Source organism: Acartia tonsa, chromosome 3, assembly GCF_053477335.1.
Source record: "Acartia tonsa isolate MP-2025a chromosome 3, ASM5347733v1, whole genome shotgun sequence".
NCBI lineage: Eukaryota > Metazoa > Arthropoda > Copepoda > Calanoida > Acartiidae > Acartia > Acartia tonsa.
In genome coordinates, this window is record NC_137262.1 from 19,766,588 (window position 1) to 19,790,005 (window position 23,418).

General features: G+C 30.9%; 1 protein-coding gene across 1 annotated transcript in view; it reads left to right on the forward strand.

The window, feature by feature from the left end:
• LOC145313591 (uncharacterized) overlaps positions 1-23,418 on the forward strand; it is a 125,664-nt gene that overhangs the window by 75,710 nt on the left and 26,536 nt on the right. The window contains exons 4-7 of the mRNA XM_080153056.1: positions 469-509; positions 1,002-1,148; positions 2,359-2,492; positions 19,854-19,978. Coding sequence (XP_080009182.1) covers positions 469-509; positions 1,002-1,148; positions 2,359-2,492; positions 19,854-19,978 — 447 coding nt within the window. The remainder of the gene's footprint in view (positions 1-468; positions 510-1,001; positions 1,149-2,358; positions 2,493-19,853; positions 19,979-23,418) is intronic.

The window sequence follows — 23,418 nt, forward strand, 5'->3', positions numbered from 1 at the left end:
AACAAATGAGGAGATTTTCTACACCAATAAAGAAAAAGAGAAATAGAATAAGATCCTTAATTAATAGACCCCACAACATCTTATAAATTAAAGATTCCTTGATATAATATTTTATCATTCTTTTTTTTTCTAATTTATAATAATCTAATTTAGAAGTATGAAATATTATACATTTTTTTATAGCCAAGCCTAATGATTGTGATACATGATAAATCAGCAATACATTTACATTTTAATGAATTTATAATTTTGTAATAATGAAAGCAGTTTATTTCACACAAAATATGTATATAGCATATCTAGATGGTTAAACTGGCCCCTTAATCCGTAAAATCTTTTTATCAAGCCATGCAAAATACCCTCCTACCTAAACTAAACTGTATTGTGTATTTGAAACTAATGAAACAATGACTATTTTACATTATGAGAAATATAATGATAAACAATGATAAGAATGTTTTTTTTTAGGTTTTCCCCATCTAGCACCAAGAGTTCAGGCAGCATGTCAGGTATACATTGTTCATAGCATTTAAAAGGGTAGGGAAGGAGAGAAAAATAGCCCAAAACCCCTAAGAATTAAATCTTAAAACAAGATAGCCTTAAACCTTAAACTATGTGCAGCTTCCCTAATTGGAGAACCCAATCAGATCATTATCAAGTTATCGAAATCTAATGAGAAAATTTTTTTAAAATTCTTTAAGTAATAGGATTTAGCACTAAAGCTACGAAAATCTACTGCCAAGCAAACGGTACATCATTGGGCCAAATGTATACAATTTCTAATTCAAGCCTAGGATTACATTTTTTTTAAAGGCCTTTTTTTTAATTCATAGGTAAACCAAGAATCCTATGCTACCATAGGAAAATTTCCTCTATTGTATCATTATTGGTATTAAAAATTTTAGTACCACATCCTTTCCCTAAGTTATAATAAATTTATCGTAAGACTAAAATTCAAGGGAAATAGATTTAGAACCACTAACCTATTTTTTTATTTTTAGGGAGCAAGAATTACCACCTCTTTATCGTACACAATAGTGTACAGTTCTCTTCTAGTCAGATTAGTTTGCCTTAGATCCCTACATATTGGAATATTTCTACCTACACCTTACCAGGCCCTTCTTCTACTCTTCTGTATCTTAGTACAGGTGGGTTATACAGTGTGTTTTTTTTATGAGAACTTTTTTGAAAGCAATTTTACCCCACTTATAGTTATCAGAATTTAATGATTAATGGCTTATTTTCTTCGTTTTTTAAGGGAAATTATGAAACAACAAAAAAAATTACAGTTTTTGTTGAAAAAGTACAGTAAAGATGAAAATTAAAAACTTAGGTGTCAACATCTAAAAATGGGTTTAGCGCATTTTTCTTATGCTCAAATAATCAACCTTTTGCAAGAATGGCTGCTAAACACTTCAAAGTTGGATATAGAGCTAAAAATGTATACAGATACTATTAGGGACATGTACTAGAACATATCAAAGTTTGAAGGTCATATCTCAACCAGGGAGGGAGTACTGGCCCCCCAAAGTCGACTACAGAAAATCCATTTTTTTAAGAAAAATGCGCTAAAACCATTTTTATATGTTGACACCTAAGTTTTTAATTTTCAACTTTACTGTACTTTTTCAACAAAAACTGTAATTTTTTTTGTTGTTTCATAATTTCCCTTAAAAAACGAAGAAAATAAGCCATTAATCATTAAATTCTGATAACTATAAGTGGGGTAAAATTGCTTTCAAAAAAGTTCTCATAAAAAAAAACACACTGTATTATATACATAGATAGGTTATATGATAAAAAGATTAATAAGTTTTCATCACCCATATATTATACAGGCCTTACATTTACTCTTTTGTATCATAGTATATAGTATATAAATAGCGGGGTTGTGTGATTAAAATATAAATAAACATATTTTGATATTCAAAACATGTTGTATACATCTCTAAAACACTAATATTTATTCCTACAAACTTTGCCCTACTCCAACTATTCTTTATCTTTATGTTGATTCTTTGACAATACAGCAAGGTTAGAATTAAAACTGAGATGCAACATTTTTTTAGATAGCACAATGTGTTTAATATAAAAAACAATAATAATACCAGAACAGGTCAAATATATTATTTATGGGACAAATGAAACATATAATTTTAGCTTCTGTATCTCATTTTAATAGTCGGTAATACAATGGAATGGGGTAAATTGATATTAGTCAGCTGCTGAAACTCCATGTTGAGAGTCCTCTGTTTCATCTATTTTCTATCCCATATATACTATATCTAATATTTATTTGTCTTATTATTTCTTAAGTTATCACTATTTTGGATACAAATAATCAATGTTTGTGTTTAGGTTGGCCTTTCCCTGCAGTGGTTCATAGAGGACAGATGGAGTTGTAGAGGAGCCAGCCCCTTGTCTCACCTTCTCTCAACACTATACCCCCTCATTCTCTTTCTTTTTGTTCTGGCACTGGCTACACTCACAAGGTAAGTTTATTTTCAGTAAAAGATGCAGCATAAAAGTCTGAATGGCCGCAAGTTGAAAAGGTAATATGGCAAAGAACCACTTAAGAAATGGTTCTAAAAGTTGAATTAATATTTAATTTTATAGCAATCTCCCTTGTTTTGGCGTAGTTAAGTAAAACAGGCATATGGATATTTAGACAAGCAATGAGAATGTATGCTTAATTTTTTTAAAAATAATAATGTCAGATATTTTTCTTTTAAAATCTTTTTCGTATGTTGTTATCATTTAATCTTTTTCAATAAACCCTACTTTACTTAAACATGGGTGTACTTGACTCTAAGAATTTTGTTTAACAAAAATGAGGAAGTAAATATTTGGGAATAGTCACTTTCGTGGCAACGCCCCTTAAGGGGCAAATGTCGTATTTTTAAAATGGCTTTTTATAGGTTATATTAGGTTAGGTTACATTGGGTTAGGTGATTGTCCCACAGGGTTAGACAATTGGCCCCGCAGGGTTAGAGCCCCCCACAGGAGCTAGAAATAGGAGAAAAGATACTGTGAAAAATACAAAGAATCGCCCCTTAAGGTGCGTTGCCACGAAAGGGACTATACCCAAATATTTTTATAGATTAGAAATTAAAACAATAAACCTTTTATAATAAAACAAAAGTTTTTTCAAACTTCTCCTAAAATTTTGAATATATGGGGAGAAGATAAACATCAAATATATGGATAAAACACATTAAGAAAAACTATAGTTTACCTTGGTAGTGCAAATGGGGCGCTTGTCCAATATTGTGGCATGGAGATCGCTCTTCTATGAGTACTACTTAAATCCTACTTTTACGGCAATACACATAGACATTCTCAACGTCGGCTCGTCAGTGTAGAATGCTTTTCCTTTTATTCCCACAAGTATAATACGAATTTGGTTGAACCCGTGGCAGTTCAACAAAGACCCACATGCGGTAATATATTGCTTTAATCTAAGAATAAATGGCTGGTTAGGCTGTTTGATCTATATCATATAAGTATATTAAGCACTTAAGAAGGAAGATGGTTTTATAAAGTGTATTTACATTACAAGTGAATCAGTTAAGTATGAAATATTTACAGGATAGGAGATAATAAACATAAGTAGTGTAGGACAGAAAAGTGTCCAAAGCATCTAATTGTGCATAGTGTTAGATCTCTAACATAAGACCTAGGCACAATTCATGCTAAGTACTAAGGGACCTAAATTTAAACTACAATGCATGCTAAATTAACTAAGATCATTACCTTTAAGCCAGGAGAACTTGATAGTTCAAGAGTCAATGAATAACTGAGATATTTTAAGAAGTGCAAGTTATAACAACAACTATTTACCAGGATCTAAGTCCTTGTCTGTTTGATAAGGTGTTTGTATGTTAAACTTGTGACATAAATGAAGCTATGGCTATAGGTATACTTAGTATTACATAATGGTTACATGATTACTTTAACAATAGATATGATGTTTTATATAAGCATATAACAATAATCAATCACATACAGATTACCATGATTAGGCTAGTATTACCCATATATGGTATTATATTGGCAATAATAGACTTATAAATGCATAAAAATACATAAAAAGTGCCTAAGGGCTGACCAGAGTAATTGTGTCTTGTGCCTGAAGTGCGCCCGATAATTACTATGGCCTGTCAATCATTATTTAGATCAAAGTTTTATGTGGTGTTAAATTTATAGAGAATTTAAGTAAAGTGGACTAGATGCGAAGCATTTCTTTGAGAATCTTGTTCGTACGTTCAAAGAATTTTGAAATTTGGATGTCGCATCTCCAACCTCAAATCTTTCAGTATTTTTAAATTGTATGATATTAAGCGATATTACCAACTTCAGTTTTTTCTAAGCTGGTGAAATGTGCATTTCAGAGACTATAGCTATTTCGTAAGGCACAGTGCGATCTTTTGCCAAAAAATGGGACATTTAGAGTAGACAAAAGTAAACTTCAATAAATAAGCTTGTATTTGAAGAAGTGGTGTAATTTATTTTGCTTTAACTCGGAAATAACTTAAATTTTGCCTCTGTTAACTTCTAATGTGCATTTGGTAAGTACGTCTTGCTGTTTTGGAGGAGCGAAGCTACCCTATTTTTAAAAAATCTATAAAACTTCATAACTTTAGTTAGGATAGGAATATTTTAACAAAATCAACGTCTATGTAAATATTTCTTCAATGCAAACAATGTTTGTGAACAAGAATATAGCGTCAGGTGCACCCATTTCGAGTCCCGGCATTTTTAGGTAGGTCCAGTATAAGTAAAATAGGACACTTATAAGTCATGTTTTCAAATATTTTTTTTACAGATATAAACAACAATAACATAATTTTCAAAAAACTTTTGATTTTGTGTTAATACCTTTATTCTAGGTCTAGCTATCTTCATTTAAAGTTTGTATAAGAATATAAGCATAATTACTTAAATTAAATTCTCTCTCAAACGTATATTTCTCTTTCTCTCTCTGATGCGTATATAATGTTTTTGCAATATTATAATTAATCTCCAAATTTGAATTTCTGCTGGACCAAAACCAGTTAGAACTACAAATTTTTTTAGAACACATGAAATTTAGCAAATTTAATTGCTAAAATAAAAGTATTTTTAAGTCATCTTTATTTAACGACTCCTTTATCCCTTAAATGTCCATTAAAACCGCGAGAACGGCGAAAATCGTTAAAAATCACGCCAACGGCGGCAAATAACGGCGAAACGGTTCGCCAGAGGCAAATGATGCATAAGTCAAGAAAGATCCGCCTGAAAATATTGCAGAGATGACTTTGGGCTCTAAAATGACTCCTTCCCCCTCTAACGGGGGAAAATTTGAAATTAACAAGAACGAAATTGTTCAAACCATGCAATGTAAAATGCTCAATTACTCAAAAACGGACAAGAGGCCCCAGGTTGTGAAAACTGTTTTATACACAATACATGTTGTATACTGATATTATTATTGCAAAACCCGGGGCCTCCTGTCCGTTTTTGGGTAAAATGGAGAAAACTGATTTTTTGGGGTTAAAAATCTTAATATTTTTGGTGAAATATTCTCACAAAATGTCAATTTACACCACCAAAAAAATATTTTTTTAAATTTTTTCTTTAATTAGACATTGGTACAGGTATCTGAAAAGTACCTCAATAAATTTTTTTTTTCATAAGATGAACATAAATGTATTTTTTGTTGCTTTGAAAAAATTGTGTAAAAAAATCTGGAAAATCATCAAAACTGAAAAGAAATTTTTCACTACCTTTTTTAAAAATGGCATAAACCCGCCAAAAATTAATATTTTTAAAAAATTTCTTTTCTAGCTGTCTACTTACAGCTATTATTAGGTCCTAGGATAGATAAAAGTCGATTTTAGATTTTTTGGATGTCCCGATTTTTTTCAAAAGATCCCACTGTGTAAGGGCCATTTTTATTTTACGTTATTTTTTTCACTATATAATTTATAAATGTAGGGTTCTACTTGGTTTGAATATTATTCGCCCCCGTATAATTGTTTTTATTACTTATTCTATTTCAATTGGGCAACATACACAAAATATTACTTTTGAAAAACTCTATACGATTCTATTATGTTAGGGTCCTAATTGGTTTGAATATCAGTCGCCCCCTTATCATTGTTTTTGCGTGTATTCAATTAAATCCTTTGCTCCTCCTTGCATTAGGCCTGCTCACAAGGTTGTAGATAAAGGTAGATCTCTATAGACCTCAATGAAAAATGTTTTGCATAAAGGTAGAACATAAATTTTTGTATATCTTTGTATCAAAAAAGGAAGGTCCTTTCATTTTGCTTTCAATCAATAGCCTGTTTATACCATTTTACCTGGCTTTTAAAATTAAACGCTGAAATATATACATGATTAATAACTTTGGGGACGGTTAATAACAATGAAAGGTACCAGATCTTCATAGTCTTTGCCAAAGCACTAAGATCCCAGCTATTTCAGACAACCAATTCTTTAATTTCTTCAATTGACTATGTATATATACATAATTGCGTCTTTATTGGTCAAGGAATTCCGACTACTTTTACTTCGTGTATCTGACATTTCATCATTAGATAAGATTTAGCGTCTTCAGTTATGACGCGGTTTATGACGAGATTCGATCCGATCAAAAATCAGACAATAAGCTGATGCGCTTCTTTGTTTCGCTCCACTCGCGGGTATAAACTGAATATAAAACAAATAATAATAGCTGCCTGGTTTATAAGATAAATTAGGGGCCATCAAAATGATGGTATAATCAATTCAATATTTTGTTTGCACATATGGCTACAATTTAACTTACAACTCAACCGTTCCTGTTAGAATTTTATAAGTATTTTTTAAAAGCGAAGCTTTTCTAGAATTAGGGTCGGTCAGTCCGTCCGTCCGTCAGTCAGTCCGTCCGTCCGTCCGGAACGTATAGCTTTTTTCGTTAAGTTAGGCATGTTAAAATTGTTCTATCGATTTTAAACTTTGCAAGGTAATTCAGGTAGTAGTTAGGTACGATTTCGAAAGCGTAGCAACTCTATAATCATTACTAGAATGTCCATTTTAAACATGTCGATTTTTTAGATTTTTTCATAACAAATTTTTATGTGATCTAACTATCCGATTGATCTGATTTTTAGTATATTAATTGCTGGGACAACAAAGTATAATATTATAAGCGAAGCAACTCTATAATCAAGTCCTAAAAATATAAGAATGTCCATAAACATTATCCTGTATCAAGCAGTTTTTCAACAAATTTCCTTACAATTTTGGCTTGACTCTTATACATTTAAACCTGATTATTCAGTTCTGACAATATAATGTTAATGTCCGTTTGTTCTACCGTTTCAGAGCTTCGCTTTTATGGATGTTGTCATCCTTGTTTTATAAGCTTTTCAATAATTAAGGTATGTCCTTTCGTCTGGAAAGGTTAGTTCTTTTCGTTAATATAGACATGTTAGAATTGTCCTATCGATTTCAAACTTTGCATGATGATTTCTAAAACAATTAGGTATGTTTTAGGAAGCATAGAATTTAACTTACCAATGGTAGGTCAGTATGACGTTAATGTTATAACCACTATAAACTTCTTCTTTTCAGTCTAACCTAGGAAATATGATTGGCCAATTTATTAATTGATATGAATACTAAACTTCTTGAGAAACCAATACTAGGATGTATTTACTCATATCCCTCTTACATCATTCAATTTACTCAAGCTCATCAACTATTAAATAAGATGTTTCTATAAAATTGACAATTGATTAAAATTCACAGTCATTTTTAGTTTATATTTTATTTTATTAACTACATAATTATCTATAAATTTTAACTTTTCTATATCTTATTTCATAAAGTTCTAAGGTTTTTTTGTCTGAAACTAAAATTCGCAATAACTACTGAACTAATTGAATCCTCTTTTTGTGGTGAGGTTCACATAGTTTCTGTGATGGTTTCAGGCTATTTTATTTTTTAATCTAAGTCTTGGAATGGTTTCAGGATATTTCTACCTCCTTTCAGCCGCATAGATACAAGGGGCATACCCGCTAGTCCTATAGTATAAAGTAGTAAGGTATTTCTTAAAAATTGCTGGTCCTAATAGCCAGTGATAGGTTATACTTTTCAGAGAAGCTCAATGAATATTTTGGGGTGGTTTTCCTGGCCTCCTCCATCCTCCTTGGTTAACTCAAAAACAAGATTTAAAAATGTTTTGCTAGTCCTGGGACCTTTCGAAAGCATTTCAAAATAGAACCACCAATATAATTAATATTTCTATACTTGTTTGGAAAAGGAGACGTTACTATAAATATATATGTACAGTTTTGTATAAACTTCTTGCCATGACTTGCTGGTTGAAGAAAGCAAATTGACTTCACTTATTCGGATGATTCGGCGAGATTTACAAGATTTCTCATGGGTCACTAGGGTTTAGGCAAGTTTTCCTTTTAAAGATGTAGTAACTGTTTTAAAACAAGAACAATCATGTCTGCAATTAGAAATGAAATTGGAGGGGAAGTGAAGGAGATAGAAAGAAAAGAAAATGGGAGGAGAAGGAATGGAGAAGATGAGAGGTAGGGGTAATGAAGTGGTTGGAGAGTTAAGAATAGTTATTTCTCGTATCGTATTATAAACGGCTTTCCGCGGATATAGAATGTACAATTATAAGATTAAAACTAGTTTTTTTAGCCCCGTGGTGCCGTAGGCACGGGCTAAAAAAACTATTTTTAATCTTATGATTGTACATTTCTATATTCGTAGAAAACTGGATATAATACGATGCTAGACATAGTTTTTTGGTATGGATGAGAACCGGTTCCTATCCACCGGATTCGAATGAATACGAGAAAATTAAATTATATACACTTTTAAATAAAATTCTGTTCTTAAAATTAAATAACAAAAATATTTGGTGTATCCCTAGCTAATTGTGATTATTTGAAGCATAAAAAATGATTATGTAATACTATATTATAATGAATAAGCTTTAGACTGGTTCTAAATGCAAATATGTCATTTAATAAAAACAAGTTCCTTGGTCCAAACATTTGAAATCTCACATATCAAGAACTCCTAAACAAAGGTTGTAAACGCAAAGCATATTATCTTTTGGACGTTTGGTAAAGAGTAATACTTTTCATCTCATAAAAAATAATTGGTTCAGGTTAATTGAAGAACTTTTGGTCTTTAAACATGAAATTTATGAGTATTTTAAGCCAGGTTATTGTGTATGAATGGTAAATATGTAGAAGAGGGATGTTATGTAATCTTTATTAAAAGTTAGTTATGTTTATAAAATAAGGTTAGTGGGAAACAATTTTAAGAATTAGAGGTTTGTAGTTTTACATTGTTTCTCAATCTTATCAGACATTCAGATATTCAGTTTTTCACTTATTAGGGAAAGAAAACTAAATTTACTGGCCATCGTACAATTGTTAGTTTGGTCTTCTAAACCAAAAAATAGCCTTAAAGATTATATATATTGAAGCTCATAAGGCAAATTTTGAGATAATTTTATTATTTTTTATATTCCTTATTAGTATACAAAAGAAAGACTATATTACTTTTCTCACTGCAAAGAAGTGTCAAATTTCTATAATTTTGTATATTCTTTGTGAAAATGATCGGCCTGCTAAATCTTTCACTATTGTGCTAATAAACTTTAGATATAGAGGAGCTGTGATGCAAAAAATACACAAATATTACATAATCTAAATTAGCGAATATATATCCTAAAGCAGAATAATTAAACTATTTCCACACATTTAAAGTTCATTAATCATTGAAAATAATATAAGAACAAGGACAAAATATCTCAAAAGAACAGCCAACACCTACAAATTTCAGTAGGCTTGAAGTTGCTAAAAATGTAGGATTCACAAGACGATAATACTTCTTTCTCGTATTCATTCGAATCCGGTGGATAGGAACCGGTTCTCATCCATACGAAAAAACTATGTCTAGCATCGTATTATATCCAGTTTTCTACGAATATAGAAATGTACAATCATAAGATTAAAACCAGTTTTTTTAGCCGGTGCCTTCGGCACCACGGGGCTAAAAAAACAAGTTTTAATCTTATAATTGTACATTCTATATCCGCGGAAAGCCGTTTATAATACGATACGAGAAATAACTATTACGTTTTAGGAAATGTTTTAGGATTCACTTTGAAAAATGTAATTCATAAAAATGTTCTAAAATTACTAGATAAATAGCTGTAAAATAAACATGTATTTATTTGAAGTACGAACTTAATTATTTAGTTTATAACTGTGATTATACCTAATTGTTCCAGAAATCGTACATGGTTTCAAATCGATGAGACAAATTTCATAACTACTATCAAAGTAATTCTCTAAGAACATACCATGGTTACACAAAATCTGCGCGTTTGATAATGAAATAGTAACAATTGCGGTTTCATAATTATTGCAAAATAAAATAAATTAGGTGTTAAAATTAACCATTCATTTATCTTAATTAATACTATTTTTTGGTAATTCTATCATCTTTATATGAAAACAAGGATGACAACATCCATAAAAGCACTGAAACGGTAGGACAAACGAAAATTAACACTTGTATAGTGTCTGAACTGAATAATCAGAATATAAAAGTATCGAAAGAGTCGAAGCAAACTTTAAGTAAATTTGTTGGAAAACTGCTTAATACAGGATAATGATTATGGACATACTTACATTTTTAGGACTTGATTATAGAGTTGATTCGCTTTTAATATGGTTCTTTGTTGTCCCAGGAATCAATATACCAAAAATCAGATTAAACGGATAATTAGATCACATACAAATTTGTTGTTAAAAAAGGAGAAAAATCAACATGTTTAAAATGGACGTGCGGACATTCTGGTAATGATTATAGAGTTGCTACGCTTTCTAAATCGTACCTAACTACTACAGGAATCATCATGCAAAATTTGAAATCGATAGGACAATTCTAACATGCCTAAATTAACGAATAAAAGCTATCTATCTCGGACGGACGTACGGACCGACCCTAATTATAGAAAAGCTTCGCTTTTAATAATAGGGTGTCTGTTTGGCTTTTCTCTGTCTGTCTGTGAATAGCAATCGATATGGTTCTCCATAATTGTGAAGCTTACTATAGGTTCAATGAAGGTTCATAACTATTTTGGTTGAGGGTAACTCGACCCTCCCAAGAGAAATCGTCCCTAGATAGATCTCCCCTCCCCAAGTAAAATGAATTTTAATTATAAGTTTGATCAATCTAATGATATGTTATTCCAGTATATTCATTTTACAGTACAACTACGTTGGGTTAAGTTTCTATCTTCTTGCGAGCATTTAATTTACCCTAACATGCAAACAGTTTAACTATTATAAAAATTAAACTACAAAAAAATAAATAGTTTTGTTACAAAAGTTCAATTGTTTAGGCTTTATTGGTACTGGTTAGCAAGGAGGTAAAAGACAATTGCAGTTGAATCAATATACGTTCCTTTCTTCCCCTAATTTTAATCACACAAAAAAACGATGCTCATCTTCAACTATGGTCTACTTTTAACTTTTTCCTTATTTGTCAATGTTCGTTTGTCCGTCTTATTTTCAGAGATTTGCTTTTATCGCTGGTGTCATCTTTGTCCTTGTAAATTTTGTATAACCACTAAATTATATAGAGTCAAACTAACTAGCAAAAATCTTCGCTCTAACTGAAAACTGCAGGAATAAAGAGAAGGGTAATTTTAAATTCAACAGAGTTTAAATAAATCTAATAAAAACTCAACCCTTTTCTTTGATTAATTAGGGTGTTTACTGTTTACTTTAGATAAATGTCTTTGGAATTCTTGTAATATTTAAAAATTTTAAAACTTCAAATTGACAAATCTGGCAAGAAGGAGCAACTATTATTGCACTTTAAATTGATTCCAACCACCACTAGACTCTATTTTAATATCATGTTGTCTTTTTATTTTTAGATTTTTATTATTAAGAGACCTGTGAGGTTCAGGTATTAGAGATATCTTTAGTTACAAACACACAGGCAGACTCACAGTCAGAGAGACACTTATCCTATTACTTTATATAAGGACAAGAGGTTGCGCCTCTAGAGGCCTCTATGGATACTTGAAATGGTGGGGAATGAATTCGAACCCCCCTCCCCTTCCTTATTTTTTAGTTTAAAAAAAAGAAAAATAAATAAATCTCCAAAATTTCGATAGGGGGAAAGTACCCTTCCCCAAAATAGTTATAAACTTTCCTAGGATCTATGAGTAGGTATATTGTACAGGAGAACCATATCGGTTCAACGGGTAGCGAGATCCTTTGGTACACATACATGTTACTTCATTGCAAGGATTATTCTTTTATTCTGCAATAAATTCGCATACACACACACACACACACGTACACACAAAGCCATTTACCCACCCAACGAGGTCTCCCAATTATCCTGAAGTACCGTTGTAAGTAGCGTTTCCCGCCCAAATTAATAATCACAATGTCCTATTACTTTTCAACCCTCTTATAAGGACACTAAATTTAAGACTGATTTGCAGGGATTGAGGTAAAGCTTCCCTGTACTTAATTCAATTTGATCAATTTTATTTAAATCAGATGAATAAGTTTTAACCCCAAGTTGAAAATAAATTATATTGTGTATTTTTTCAGGAGAAATGATTATCTATTATCTAGTTTTTGAATTTGCTGGTTTAAGTTAAGCACAAGTTAAAAACTTATTTTTAAATGGGTGGGATAGGAAAAGACTCTTTCATTCATTGGTGGAAATTGTTCCTCATCTATTGTTCACCCCTCGTTATCCTATAGCAGAAAGTTCAAAAACATTTTTAAGGGAGGTACTTAAAGATAAGAAAATTTTCTCGAGTTAAAAATGATGATCTTTGATCATTTATGTAAATTTAATTATTTCTGTATTCTAATCTAATAAATATAATTATTTTTTCTTTAAGTTCCATATCCCTATCCCTGCTGTTTTCAATGAGTGCACAAAGATTTTATACCTTCATTATTCAAGTAGTGTCACTGTAAAACATCATATAAATAAAAAGTTATATTTTTTTGCATTATTGTAGTACTTTTAAACCTTTTTTTACTGCTTTTAAATCAAGCAAGTAATATAAAAAAATAAGAATTTATGTGATTGCTTGGCTATGCTCATTACAACAAACACATTACAAAATAGCAGTTGGTACTATATTTGGTATGAAAAAAATTTAAAAAGAAATTTTACACTTTTATAAAACATATATTTCATCTAAGTAAATTCTAAGATAATTAAAATTTTTCTCTTTTTTCGAATTTATCTTTGAGTATTGTAAGGACGTTGTCATTATCTAACTGCACCCAGTTGCATTTAAGCATAACAGGTCATAAAAAATTAATTATTTACTCATAAACAAGGACAAAGACGTTCAATGATACCAAAACTTTCAGAATTAGTATGTTTAAGGATGTTCAAGTGAGGTGGGGAGTTGGTAAAGTGGTTGAAGCCAAAAAAGTATATTATAATTGGTAAATTTTATTTTCTTACTAAAAAGTCATATTTAATGATTAATTGACAATTCATTTCAAAAATTAAAATGCAATATTTTATAGACTCTTTTTCTCTAAAATATTGTTTGCTTGCCAATTCAATAGAATCACAATGAAGAGTAGCTTCGCTGATTAAAAGAAATCACTTTACTTTGTTCAGGGTGAATTAAAGCTTTATTGATTTCAATAAACCATTTTTATTGCCCTATTTATCAATTCATATTAATTCAAGATAACAGTGGCCATTGCATTTACGATAATTTCTGACTATTTTTTAAAAATACCTTTAGAACACAAGGATGACAACATCCATAATAGCAGAGCTCTAAAATCAGACAGTTGGACAAACGAAAATTAACACCTATAGAGTGCGAGCACTTAATAAGTAGATAAGTTAATTAAATTGAATGAAAAGAATTCAATTTACATTCTATAACATTAAACCTTGTTGTTCAAGAATTCTTTATTCTAAAAAGCAGATGAATATAATAATTATAGGATATTTTGGTAAAAAAAAGACGGACTTTTCTGTGTTGTACCTAACTGTTACAGGCATTGTCATGCCAAGGTTAAAATGGATATGACGATATAACGTGCCTAAAATAACGATAACAGCTATCTGTTTGAAAAATATAAAATTTTAAAAAGAAAAAAATCCGTTTTAAGAACAATCAAAACTTTCAAAAAATGGTTTTTACATATTTTTCAAGACAATTTGAACTAACGGCCTATTCTTATTTATCTAACTTTCATCACTGAAAACAAATTTCAAGGATGTAAGGTATTTGGTATCCAATTGCAAATGTATTTTTACTAGCAAAGCTACTATATAACTTTATGTGTCCTTTCTGTCTGTACGAAAATGTGAAAACGTAATTATCATGCTACTGATTTTTTTAAAGATTCCTATAACCAAAAAGCATAATGCTGTATTTGTGTATACAATGTCATATCCTTGCATTCCTGGGTATTTATGTAATGGAATGCATAATAATTTGCAGATATAATCATAATCATAATCAACCTTCTCGTAATTAATTGTTTCGTCATAAAGTATCCCTGCAAACCTGCTAAAAAAATTTAGAAAATAGAATATCCCTTCATCACTGTTACAGACAATAAACTCTTTAAATGCAGGACCTTTGTCTGAAAGTCTTAACTATTACTAGGTATGATGTCCATGCTAAATTGTAACAAACCATTTGCCTTGAGTACTATTAGCTGACGAATTAAATGTTATTTATATTATCTACAATCTACATAGATACAACCAGCGGCTAAGCCAAAAGCACATGGGATCTTTATTTGAAGGGTTAGAGCGGGATTATAAAAATGGCCTAAATCCATTTGAAGACTTAAGCCTGAAAAAATAGTCTAAAAAACCATTACAGGACCTTATGCTTATAAAGATTTTTGGCTTCAGACAATAATCTTTACTACTCTATATTACACAGAAATAATCAACGGCAATGTACAATTGAAACGATATATGAATACAACTGAGCAAAAACTTGCTATTATAAATCAAGCCTTAGCGGTTTTGGTTGCACACTTTTATATAAATCTAAGAGATTGCATAATAATAACCCAAACAAAGGGTGTGGAAATCAAATAGCTTATTATCATATATTTAGATTAATGCACAAACAAACAACATGAAATAGTCAGGGATTTTAAGGGTAAAACAAATTTTTACACGTCCCCAATGATGGTAAATAAAATTGCCACATTTGTAGATATTCGTTAAAAATTTTCTAATGTCCCCTCTCTTCATTTGATTAATAATGCGACAGATTCTAAATTAAGTTTTTTTTGGAATTAAAAAAAAATGTTTAAATGCATTAAATATTTTTTAACATTACATGTAAAAAGTTCAAAATAGGTCATATAAGGTCTCATAACAAAAAAGGGATAGGTTTAGAAATATTTCTGTATATTTTATATATATAAATTCTGTTTGTTGTTTTATCTTGATAAATTGGTAATACTTAATATTTAATAGCATTTTAATTACACTGTAAACTTACAGTTTATGAATCTTGAATATTATTGAACAATAGTAAAAACTTTTAATTAGAAGGAAGAGGTTAATGGTCAATGTAATCACCCCATTTCCCCCCTCTACACGTATTTAGATGTAGATTAATTTCTCGATCATTATCCCATCTCTGTATTTTTAGGTACATCACATATTTTATGGAACAGGAAAACATTCCGGCTACTCAGTTATATTCGCCTTTTTTCCCTACAGGCTGATGCAAAATATTATTATGCTATAAACTAAGAAATTAAGAATATACATATCTTAAAGAAGCTGTTACTTTTGACAATCAAAAATCATTTACAGACAACCAACTCGAGTAAAAAAGTAGTAGATTCACTGAAAAAGTACAGAAACTAGAATTTTTGCATAGTAAAGCATAGCAACAATGTCTTACATTTAAAAAATAATTATAATAGTGATTTTTTTTTCAATCTATCCATCTATTTAATCAATTACTTTTCTATTGCATAATGGTTGATGTAACTTGTATGTAGCAATAGTATCTCAGGGATATAGCAATTCAAGATATTCCCCCCTCAATAAAAGTTCTTATTTAGTAGGTTAAAATTATTAGTAGAAAAATTTAATTTTGTGTTTCTCTGCCAACCATTCCTCAGATTAAGTTTAAGCTACCGAAGGCAGACATTTTTGTTTAAGAAGATTCATAAGTAAAGTTAGCTCTTTTATAACTGCAAAAAAGGCATGAAAGAATTGTCAGAGCCATATGAAACTTTGCAGTATTTTTTTAATTTCTCGGGAATTGCTTTATGTTTGTTGCAATTGTTAAATAAATGTTATACGTCTTAAAACATTTAAAGAAGAAATAGAGCTTTTTAAGATTTGTAAACAAAATATTCTAATTCATCACTGAACAAAGATAAATTGGTATACACGTAAGTTTACTAAAATGTATTTTGGAACATATATCTGTCTCAAATATGGGAAACAAGTTAATAAAAATAAAATAATCATTTAGAGAAAGGATAAAAAATATGCTATGACTTTTCAACTATTGAGTTTATTTTAAACAAGGATGACAACATTCATATCCAAAAATTTTGAAAATTAGTCCAAAAACATCAAAAATGTAAAAATAGCCAAAAACCTAATTCAAAGCAGTGCATGTTTTATAGTTAATTAAGCCCCTTAACCCTTTACAGTCGGGCCCCTTGCCGCACCTTAATCGGTAGGGGGGGGGACGTTTAACGCCCCCCCCCCATTATCTCAGTTCCTATCAAAGCTAGAGGGCTAATTTCTTTTGTGCAAGTCCCCTGTTTGATAATGAACTGCCGACCTTTTATAAGTCTTAGTCAATTTTCGCTTCCTTCACCCTTTTATTTAGCAACCTTTGTTTTTAGGTCTTTTTTTACTTTAAAATTTCAAACGGCTGTAATTTTCTTATTTTTGAAGCTAGAAGAACAATTTTTTTCCAGAAAACGTTTATCTGTATGTAAATTTTACATTAAAAATATCAAAATATAAATATCAGCGGCCGCAGCTGTACTTTACAGCTGTCAGCCGCCGCAGTCGGCGGTCGGCGGGAAAACGGCGGCGGATCTTTATAAAATTTTAATACGTTATGTAGACATGTAAGAAAGCTTGAGTTTGAAATTTGAAGTCTCTAAGTCAAAAATTGCGGCCACAGGAGCCTTTTAAAGATTTCTGGAGACCTGGAGGATCAGGACCTGCAGGATCATACCTGGAACCTGAAAGTGACTTGAACACCTGTATTTCATATAAGGATGTACTACTAGAGGATATTTTAGTAATTTGGTATGATAAAATGCTTTGTTTAGTCAAAAAAATATTTTTGCTCTTTACCTGGATGACCCTGCCAGGTTTGCTGGCATCCTGTGCCCGCCAGGATGGAGATATTCAAAAATCCAAACTCTCAGTTATGTGTCATAACCATACTTAAAAGTCACGCAGTTTGGGCTCTTTATCTTTCACACACAGGAAATGAGATAGAAAAAACCGGAGGGGGGGGCGTTCAACGCCCCCCCCCCCCCCCGACCGTTAAGGGTTAATGCTGGGAATAATGACAAAAACTTTCAGCAGTGTATCTGAATAGGAGCCGAGAAAATCACGTTTCCCCCTTTGCGTGTTTGACAGACGGACATACATTTGGAATTATAGAGTAGCTTCGCTACTATAAAGTAAAGTTAGTTTGTATGCATCCAAGACAAAGCTTTATATTACCTAGGACCTCTCGTTTATTTTCAAGAAAATACATGACTTTAATTTTTTCTTGGGTTGATCTTTGACCCCCGCGGGGCTCAAGCCTGGAGAAAAATAGCATTTTAATGCATAATTCTTAAGTCGAATATTCACAGATAAAAGTATACAGTATTATTCAACAACAATATAAAAATTAATCGAGAAAAAAGGTAACAATTTTTTAGGAACAATTTCATGTTTCTTTATGTCTATATTTTTCTATCTAAAACAATTTGTCACTAAAATTTGAAGAATTGAAGATTATTATGATTCCTGATTCTATAAATGCTTGAAAAGTCGTTCATTTCATCTGATTTTCATTAGCTTTTGTAGAACGCTTGGTTTTTTCGGTTTGTTATGACATTGTTTGGTGCGAAGCTACTTAATAATTGGTTCTGTTGTATACTTAAACTAGTATCTAGATGAGCTCCAAATGGATTTCCTATTCTAGCCCTAGTTTCCTAAAGTGTACAGCAGATAACCCAATTATTGCAGACCCTTTTTCAGCTTCTCCGGAAATTTGTGAAAACAAAGCGATTTATACATTATACTTTCAAAATTTTAATGTTTAAAATTTTAATTTTTTTTGAAGTTTGAAGCTTTTTTAGCTAATAGCAAATTTCGAGATAGGACGCGGACGCTAGGTACACTTTCGGAAACTAAATTGAAGTTCATCAGTATCTAGACAATTAATAGCATAACCTGAAAATAAAAACCTATATACATATTACTAGGGGCTACGCCCACTAGATGCCTATATGGACACTTGAGGAGGGAGAATGTGAATTCGATAACCATTTTTTTATTTTAAATTTAAATAGAAAAGTTGAAAACAATTTTGGTGCGGGATTTTTTTTTGGTGGTGAAGATTTTTAGGGGTGATTTCTTTTGGGAGGGTGGTGAAATCCTCCCCCAAGATGTTGTAAACCATTCCAGGGCCTATGATTAGCTACCTTTTTAAGAAGAACCATATCAGTTCAGCGGTTAACGATACTCTTCGGTCTAAAAATACAGATATACAGTCAGACATCCTGTTACTTTAATATAAGGATAATCATTAATTTTTGATCATTTTATAAGTGCTAATTTACAAATGATTAATCTATCCCACTTTTACTATAAATAGTCTTAAACTTGCTCTGAAATAATAAAAATCATCCCTGCAAATAAACGCTTGTCGGTCAGCCATTTTAGAGATATAAAATAAAGCACCTTTGTTTTTACCAATCCTTGTTTTAAAAGACATAGAATAAAAATATAGTTTTTAAGGATGGCAATTATTTACAAGAATTTAAATTAATAGTCAAAAACTGGGAAGTTGAAAATACTTCTCATTTCTTTAAAAAAAAGTATTACTATTTAAAAGGGATAGGATAATGAATAATAAATATTTTTTTCCATAATTCTTTTTAAAAAAATAATTGCATTTGAGAACTTTAAATTTTAAAGATGCGGCTCTAGCGCTGCCGCTATTTTCTCCTGTTGTATCTGTAAATTTGACATATAAATCCTTTGGCTTATATATTGACAAAATGGAATCAGATAAAATTAGTTAATGCTGACTTATTATACACTTACTGTCATTCAAATGACGTTATTTCTGTCGAATATGATGCTTAAGGTAAGAAGGTAATGATATTGTTGTTGATATCTTGATATCATAACAGTACAAAACATTGTTTAAACTTAAATTGTTTTTAACTTTTTTCAATGTGTTTTCGTAAGAAAGTAAACGTATTTCTACCGTCGAACTATAAAAAAAATTTACCCAAAACAATAATAACAATTGTACTTGAATATTATTTCAATTGTTTTTGTATGTTTTTTTTCAATTTGTTTGTTTTTATTATTTTGTTTTTGAAAAAAAAATTAACATTGGTACTTTTTTTTATTAATTCATGACAAAAATAAAGGATAAAAAATATTTTAGATAAAAATTAACAACCTTTAAAAAAATATATATATGGAATTTTATTTTGTATTTATGCATGATTTTAAAAAGAAATTGAAGAAAATTATGGTTAAATTGAGCTACCACCCTTTTTCATGTATTTTTTTCTTTTCAGGAAAGCACGAGAGCACTACACGGAGGCCAAGTATATTTGGTGGGCGTTGATGGCCCACCTCCCACTTTGGATTGGATGGACCTCAGCCGCGGTGGTCATTGAGAATTATTTCAACGTTATTTGTGGTAAGCCAGCTTGTTAAGACCAGCTAAGCGAAGGAGCGAAGCTAGTGTATAATTAAGGTTTGTCCGAGAATTATTCTACGGAAGGCCAATCTTAACTTTAAGATTGAAGGACCTCGGCTGTGGTATAATGCATATCATTAATGTATTGTAAAGCTATTAATAGTAATAAAGAAATGGATAAGTTCGAGAACAGTAAACTCTTAGATCCTATAGATGCCTGACAATAATAGTTAGAATACATTGTTTACCCCCCACAAACAGGATACCCCTCATTTTACCCCCCCCCCCCCACACAACAACACACTTGGACGTCCGAGAGCTTTCATAGTTATCAAATATTTTATTAAGGGAATGGTAGCCGGCTCAAGAGATTTAAGCATCATATACTGATGTATAAATTTATTTTTTCATTTTTCTTATGTTCTTTTTTATCAAGCTAATTTTATCTCTTCTCATTGCTTTTAAATGTTTATGTATGTTGCATGTGTGTATGTATCACGAACAAAAAATGCACATAAAAAGTGTCCTATACATCTGGGGGAACTGGGATTTGCCAACGGATCATAAAATAAACCTCCCCCATTTTTTATTTGTAATATTGCTTTATATGACTGATAAATATTTGGTGTAGGAAAGGGTTGTAGATTATTTTATTAGCTATTTTTTTGTCCCTCCCTGTTTCCTTGACTATGCTAAAACTATTATGATAATGATAACGGTATAAAATTAATCTATCTGGAGCATGCTAGAAATTGGCTCATCTTATAAAGTTGATGTATACAAAACAATCAGAAGAAAAAAAAATTAAAACAGCGCACCTTTTCTAAAACTATAATTTATATGCAAGTCTTTGAACCTAGTAATAGTGTCTTACTTTTTATCTTTGTGACGTAACAAAAATCGAAGGATGAAAGGGGAGGTGGGAAAGGAAACCTCTAAAAAAGAGATGGATTTTTGTTACGTCACAAAGATAAAAAAATTAGACACTATTACTAGGTTCCTCCCCATAAGAACAATTATATTATCCAGTTGGCTACATTAAAACTTGAACTACTAGGGGCATCTCTTGGTCTGAATTTACAGTAAAAATTTTAGGATTGATAATATTATAATGACTATTCATCTTGGGAGGGTAAGCTGCTCGTTCCTAAAACAGATTCGAACCAGTCCGGGACTTATATCAAAATCGGACTAGTGCCTATCAAATCAAAGAGGACATGCAGACAGACATGGAGTTATTTTTATTTACTCAATTTATTAGACTTTTAATTGCTTACTGTTTAGTCAGATTTCTAATTATTATTATGTCAGAGAATTATGGTGGCCCCAAAAACTACTATTTTTAGTTGCCATATCCCTCCCCAAGTATTTAAACTAATTACCCTGGTCAAACAATATACTTTTAATCATCAACATGTGGGTTTTTATTCTAGTAGGAACAAGCATTAGGAAAAAGACTTATTTCTAAAAAGCTTAGGTTAGGTTTTAATTAGTTCAAAGTGTATTATTTGCGGGCAATTTCATGTCATTATAAAAATATTATTCGGACATAACATGTACCTTTAGCCGTCAGGTCGCTATAAATAGTTTACGGTCATTTACATCGACATTATGTTGTTGTAATAATATATTATTAAACGGTAATATTTATAATATATTACTCTACAAGACGTCTGGAAACTGTATTTGTGAAGCCTGACTAATATTGTTGGCAACCTGACCCTTGCAAATCCGCCTACACCAAGCGATTTTAGATTGATTAAAATAGTTTACTATTTGCAAAAATTCTTTGTATGTCAGCAATTTCAAACTCAGGGAGGTAGAGGATAAGCTACGAAGATTGTATTAATTTACAACCTTTAGTTCCACCTGATATTTACCAGTATTTTTGCTAAGAAGTTGGGAAAGGTTGAATTATCAACCATTGCAATTGTCCTATTCATGTAACCCTGATTCCAACTGCAACCTATTATGCCCTAGTTCCTTATATGAAATACCCATTTAAACAAAATAAAAACACCGTTTGTGTATTTTATTTAAACAAGGATGCTATGTTTCACAAAGAGGTACAGCTACATTTGTAACAAGACGATTTTAGACTTTAACGCTATATATATAAACATCGTTATGAATTCATAAAATTGTTTTAATGGGGGCACATTTTACAAATTTAGAGAGAGATAGCAAAATGGGAGATAAAAAGCTAATCCCCTCTCTATTAAGTCCTAAACTCTGTCGTTGGTAGCTTATCACTATTGTGAAGTTTTACTTGACAGGAAGAAGGGTATCACTACGTTTATGTAAGTACACCAATTTTTACAAATTGGCCCAAAAGTTTGCTTCGCTTTGTAAAACATATACAGTTTCATTTCTCTTTAAATTAAATTCCTTGAGTAGAAAAAAAAACTAAAAGCAAGGATGACAACATCCATGAAAGCAAAGCTCTGAAATGGTAGGACAATTATACATTATTACTTGTAGAGTGTCAGAACTGAATAATCAGTACATAAATGTAAAAAAGTCGAAACAAAATTGTAAATTTTTTGAAAAACTAAATAAATACAGGATAATGTTAAGGACATACTTACGTTTTTAGGAATTGATTATAGAGATACTTTGCTTATAACAATAAAGTGTACTTTTTTCTCTATGAATCAATATTCCAAAAATTATAATATTCGGATAATTATATCACATAAAATTAGTTGTTTTAAAAGTTAAAAATAGACGTACTGACATTCTGGTAACGATTATAGAGTTGCTACGTTTTCTAAATTGTATCAAACTACTACAGAATCACAATGCAAATTTTGAAATCGATAGGACAATTCTAACATGCCTAGCTAATTTACCAACAAAAAAAGCTTACCATTATAGAAAAACTTCGATTTTAAAAATGTGTCAAATATTAAATGAGATGGTAACAAAGGTGTTAGAATGATTGATAGTTGAAAGAATAAAACAAGAAATTGGACAGGATACAAATATTTTGGGGAAATGCTTTCTTTTCTTATTTTCATTGATTTAATATTCTCCCTTTGCTTCACCTCTAGCCTCTAAGATTGAGGTAACGAAACAACCCAACACATTTACTTTTTCTAACCAAAAAAAATTGTAGGGATATTTTCCAATGGACCAAATATCCAAAGGGGGGATGACGTATCGTTCTCTCTCAGACTGGCCTGAAATATGACAATAACCTGCCCTGAAAATTTGAAAGGTCTAACCAGACGTTTGCGATATCTTTTAGGACCTGCTTTATATTGTAGATTTTTAATTATCTATTGATATTTCTATTAATAATAAGCCATCTACGTCTGTATATTTTACTAACGGCTACGCCCCCTAGAGGCCTCTAAATGTTTTTTTTTAAATAATACGATACCTAGATATGTTGCGTTCAAGTCTCTATTAAAAAATTAAGGAGAACCCGATTGGTT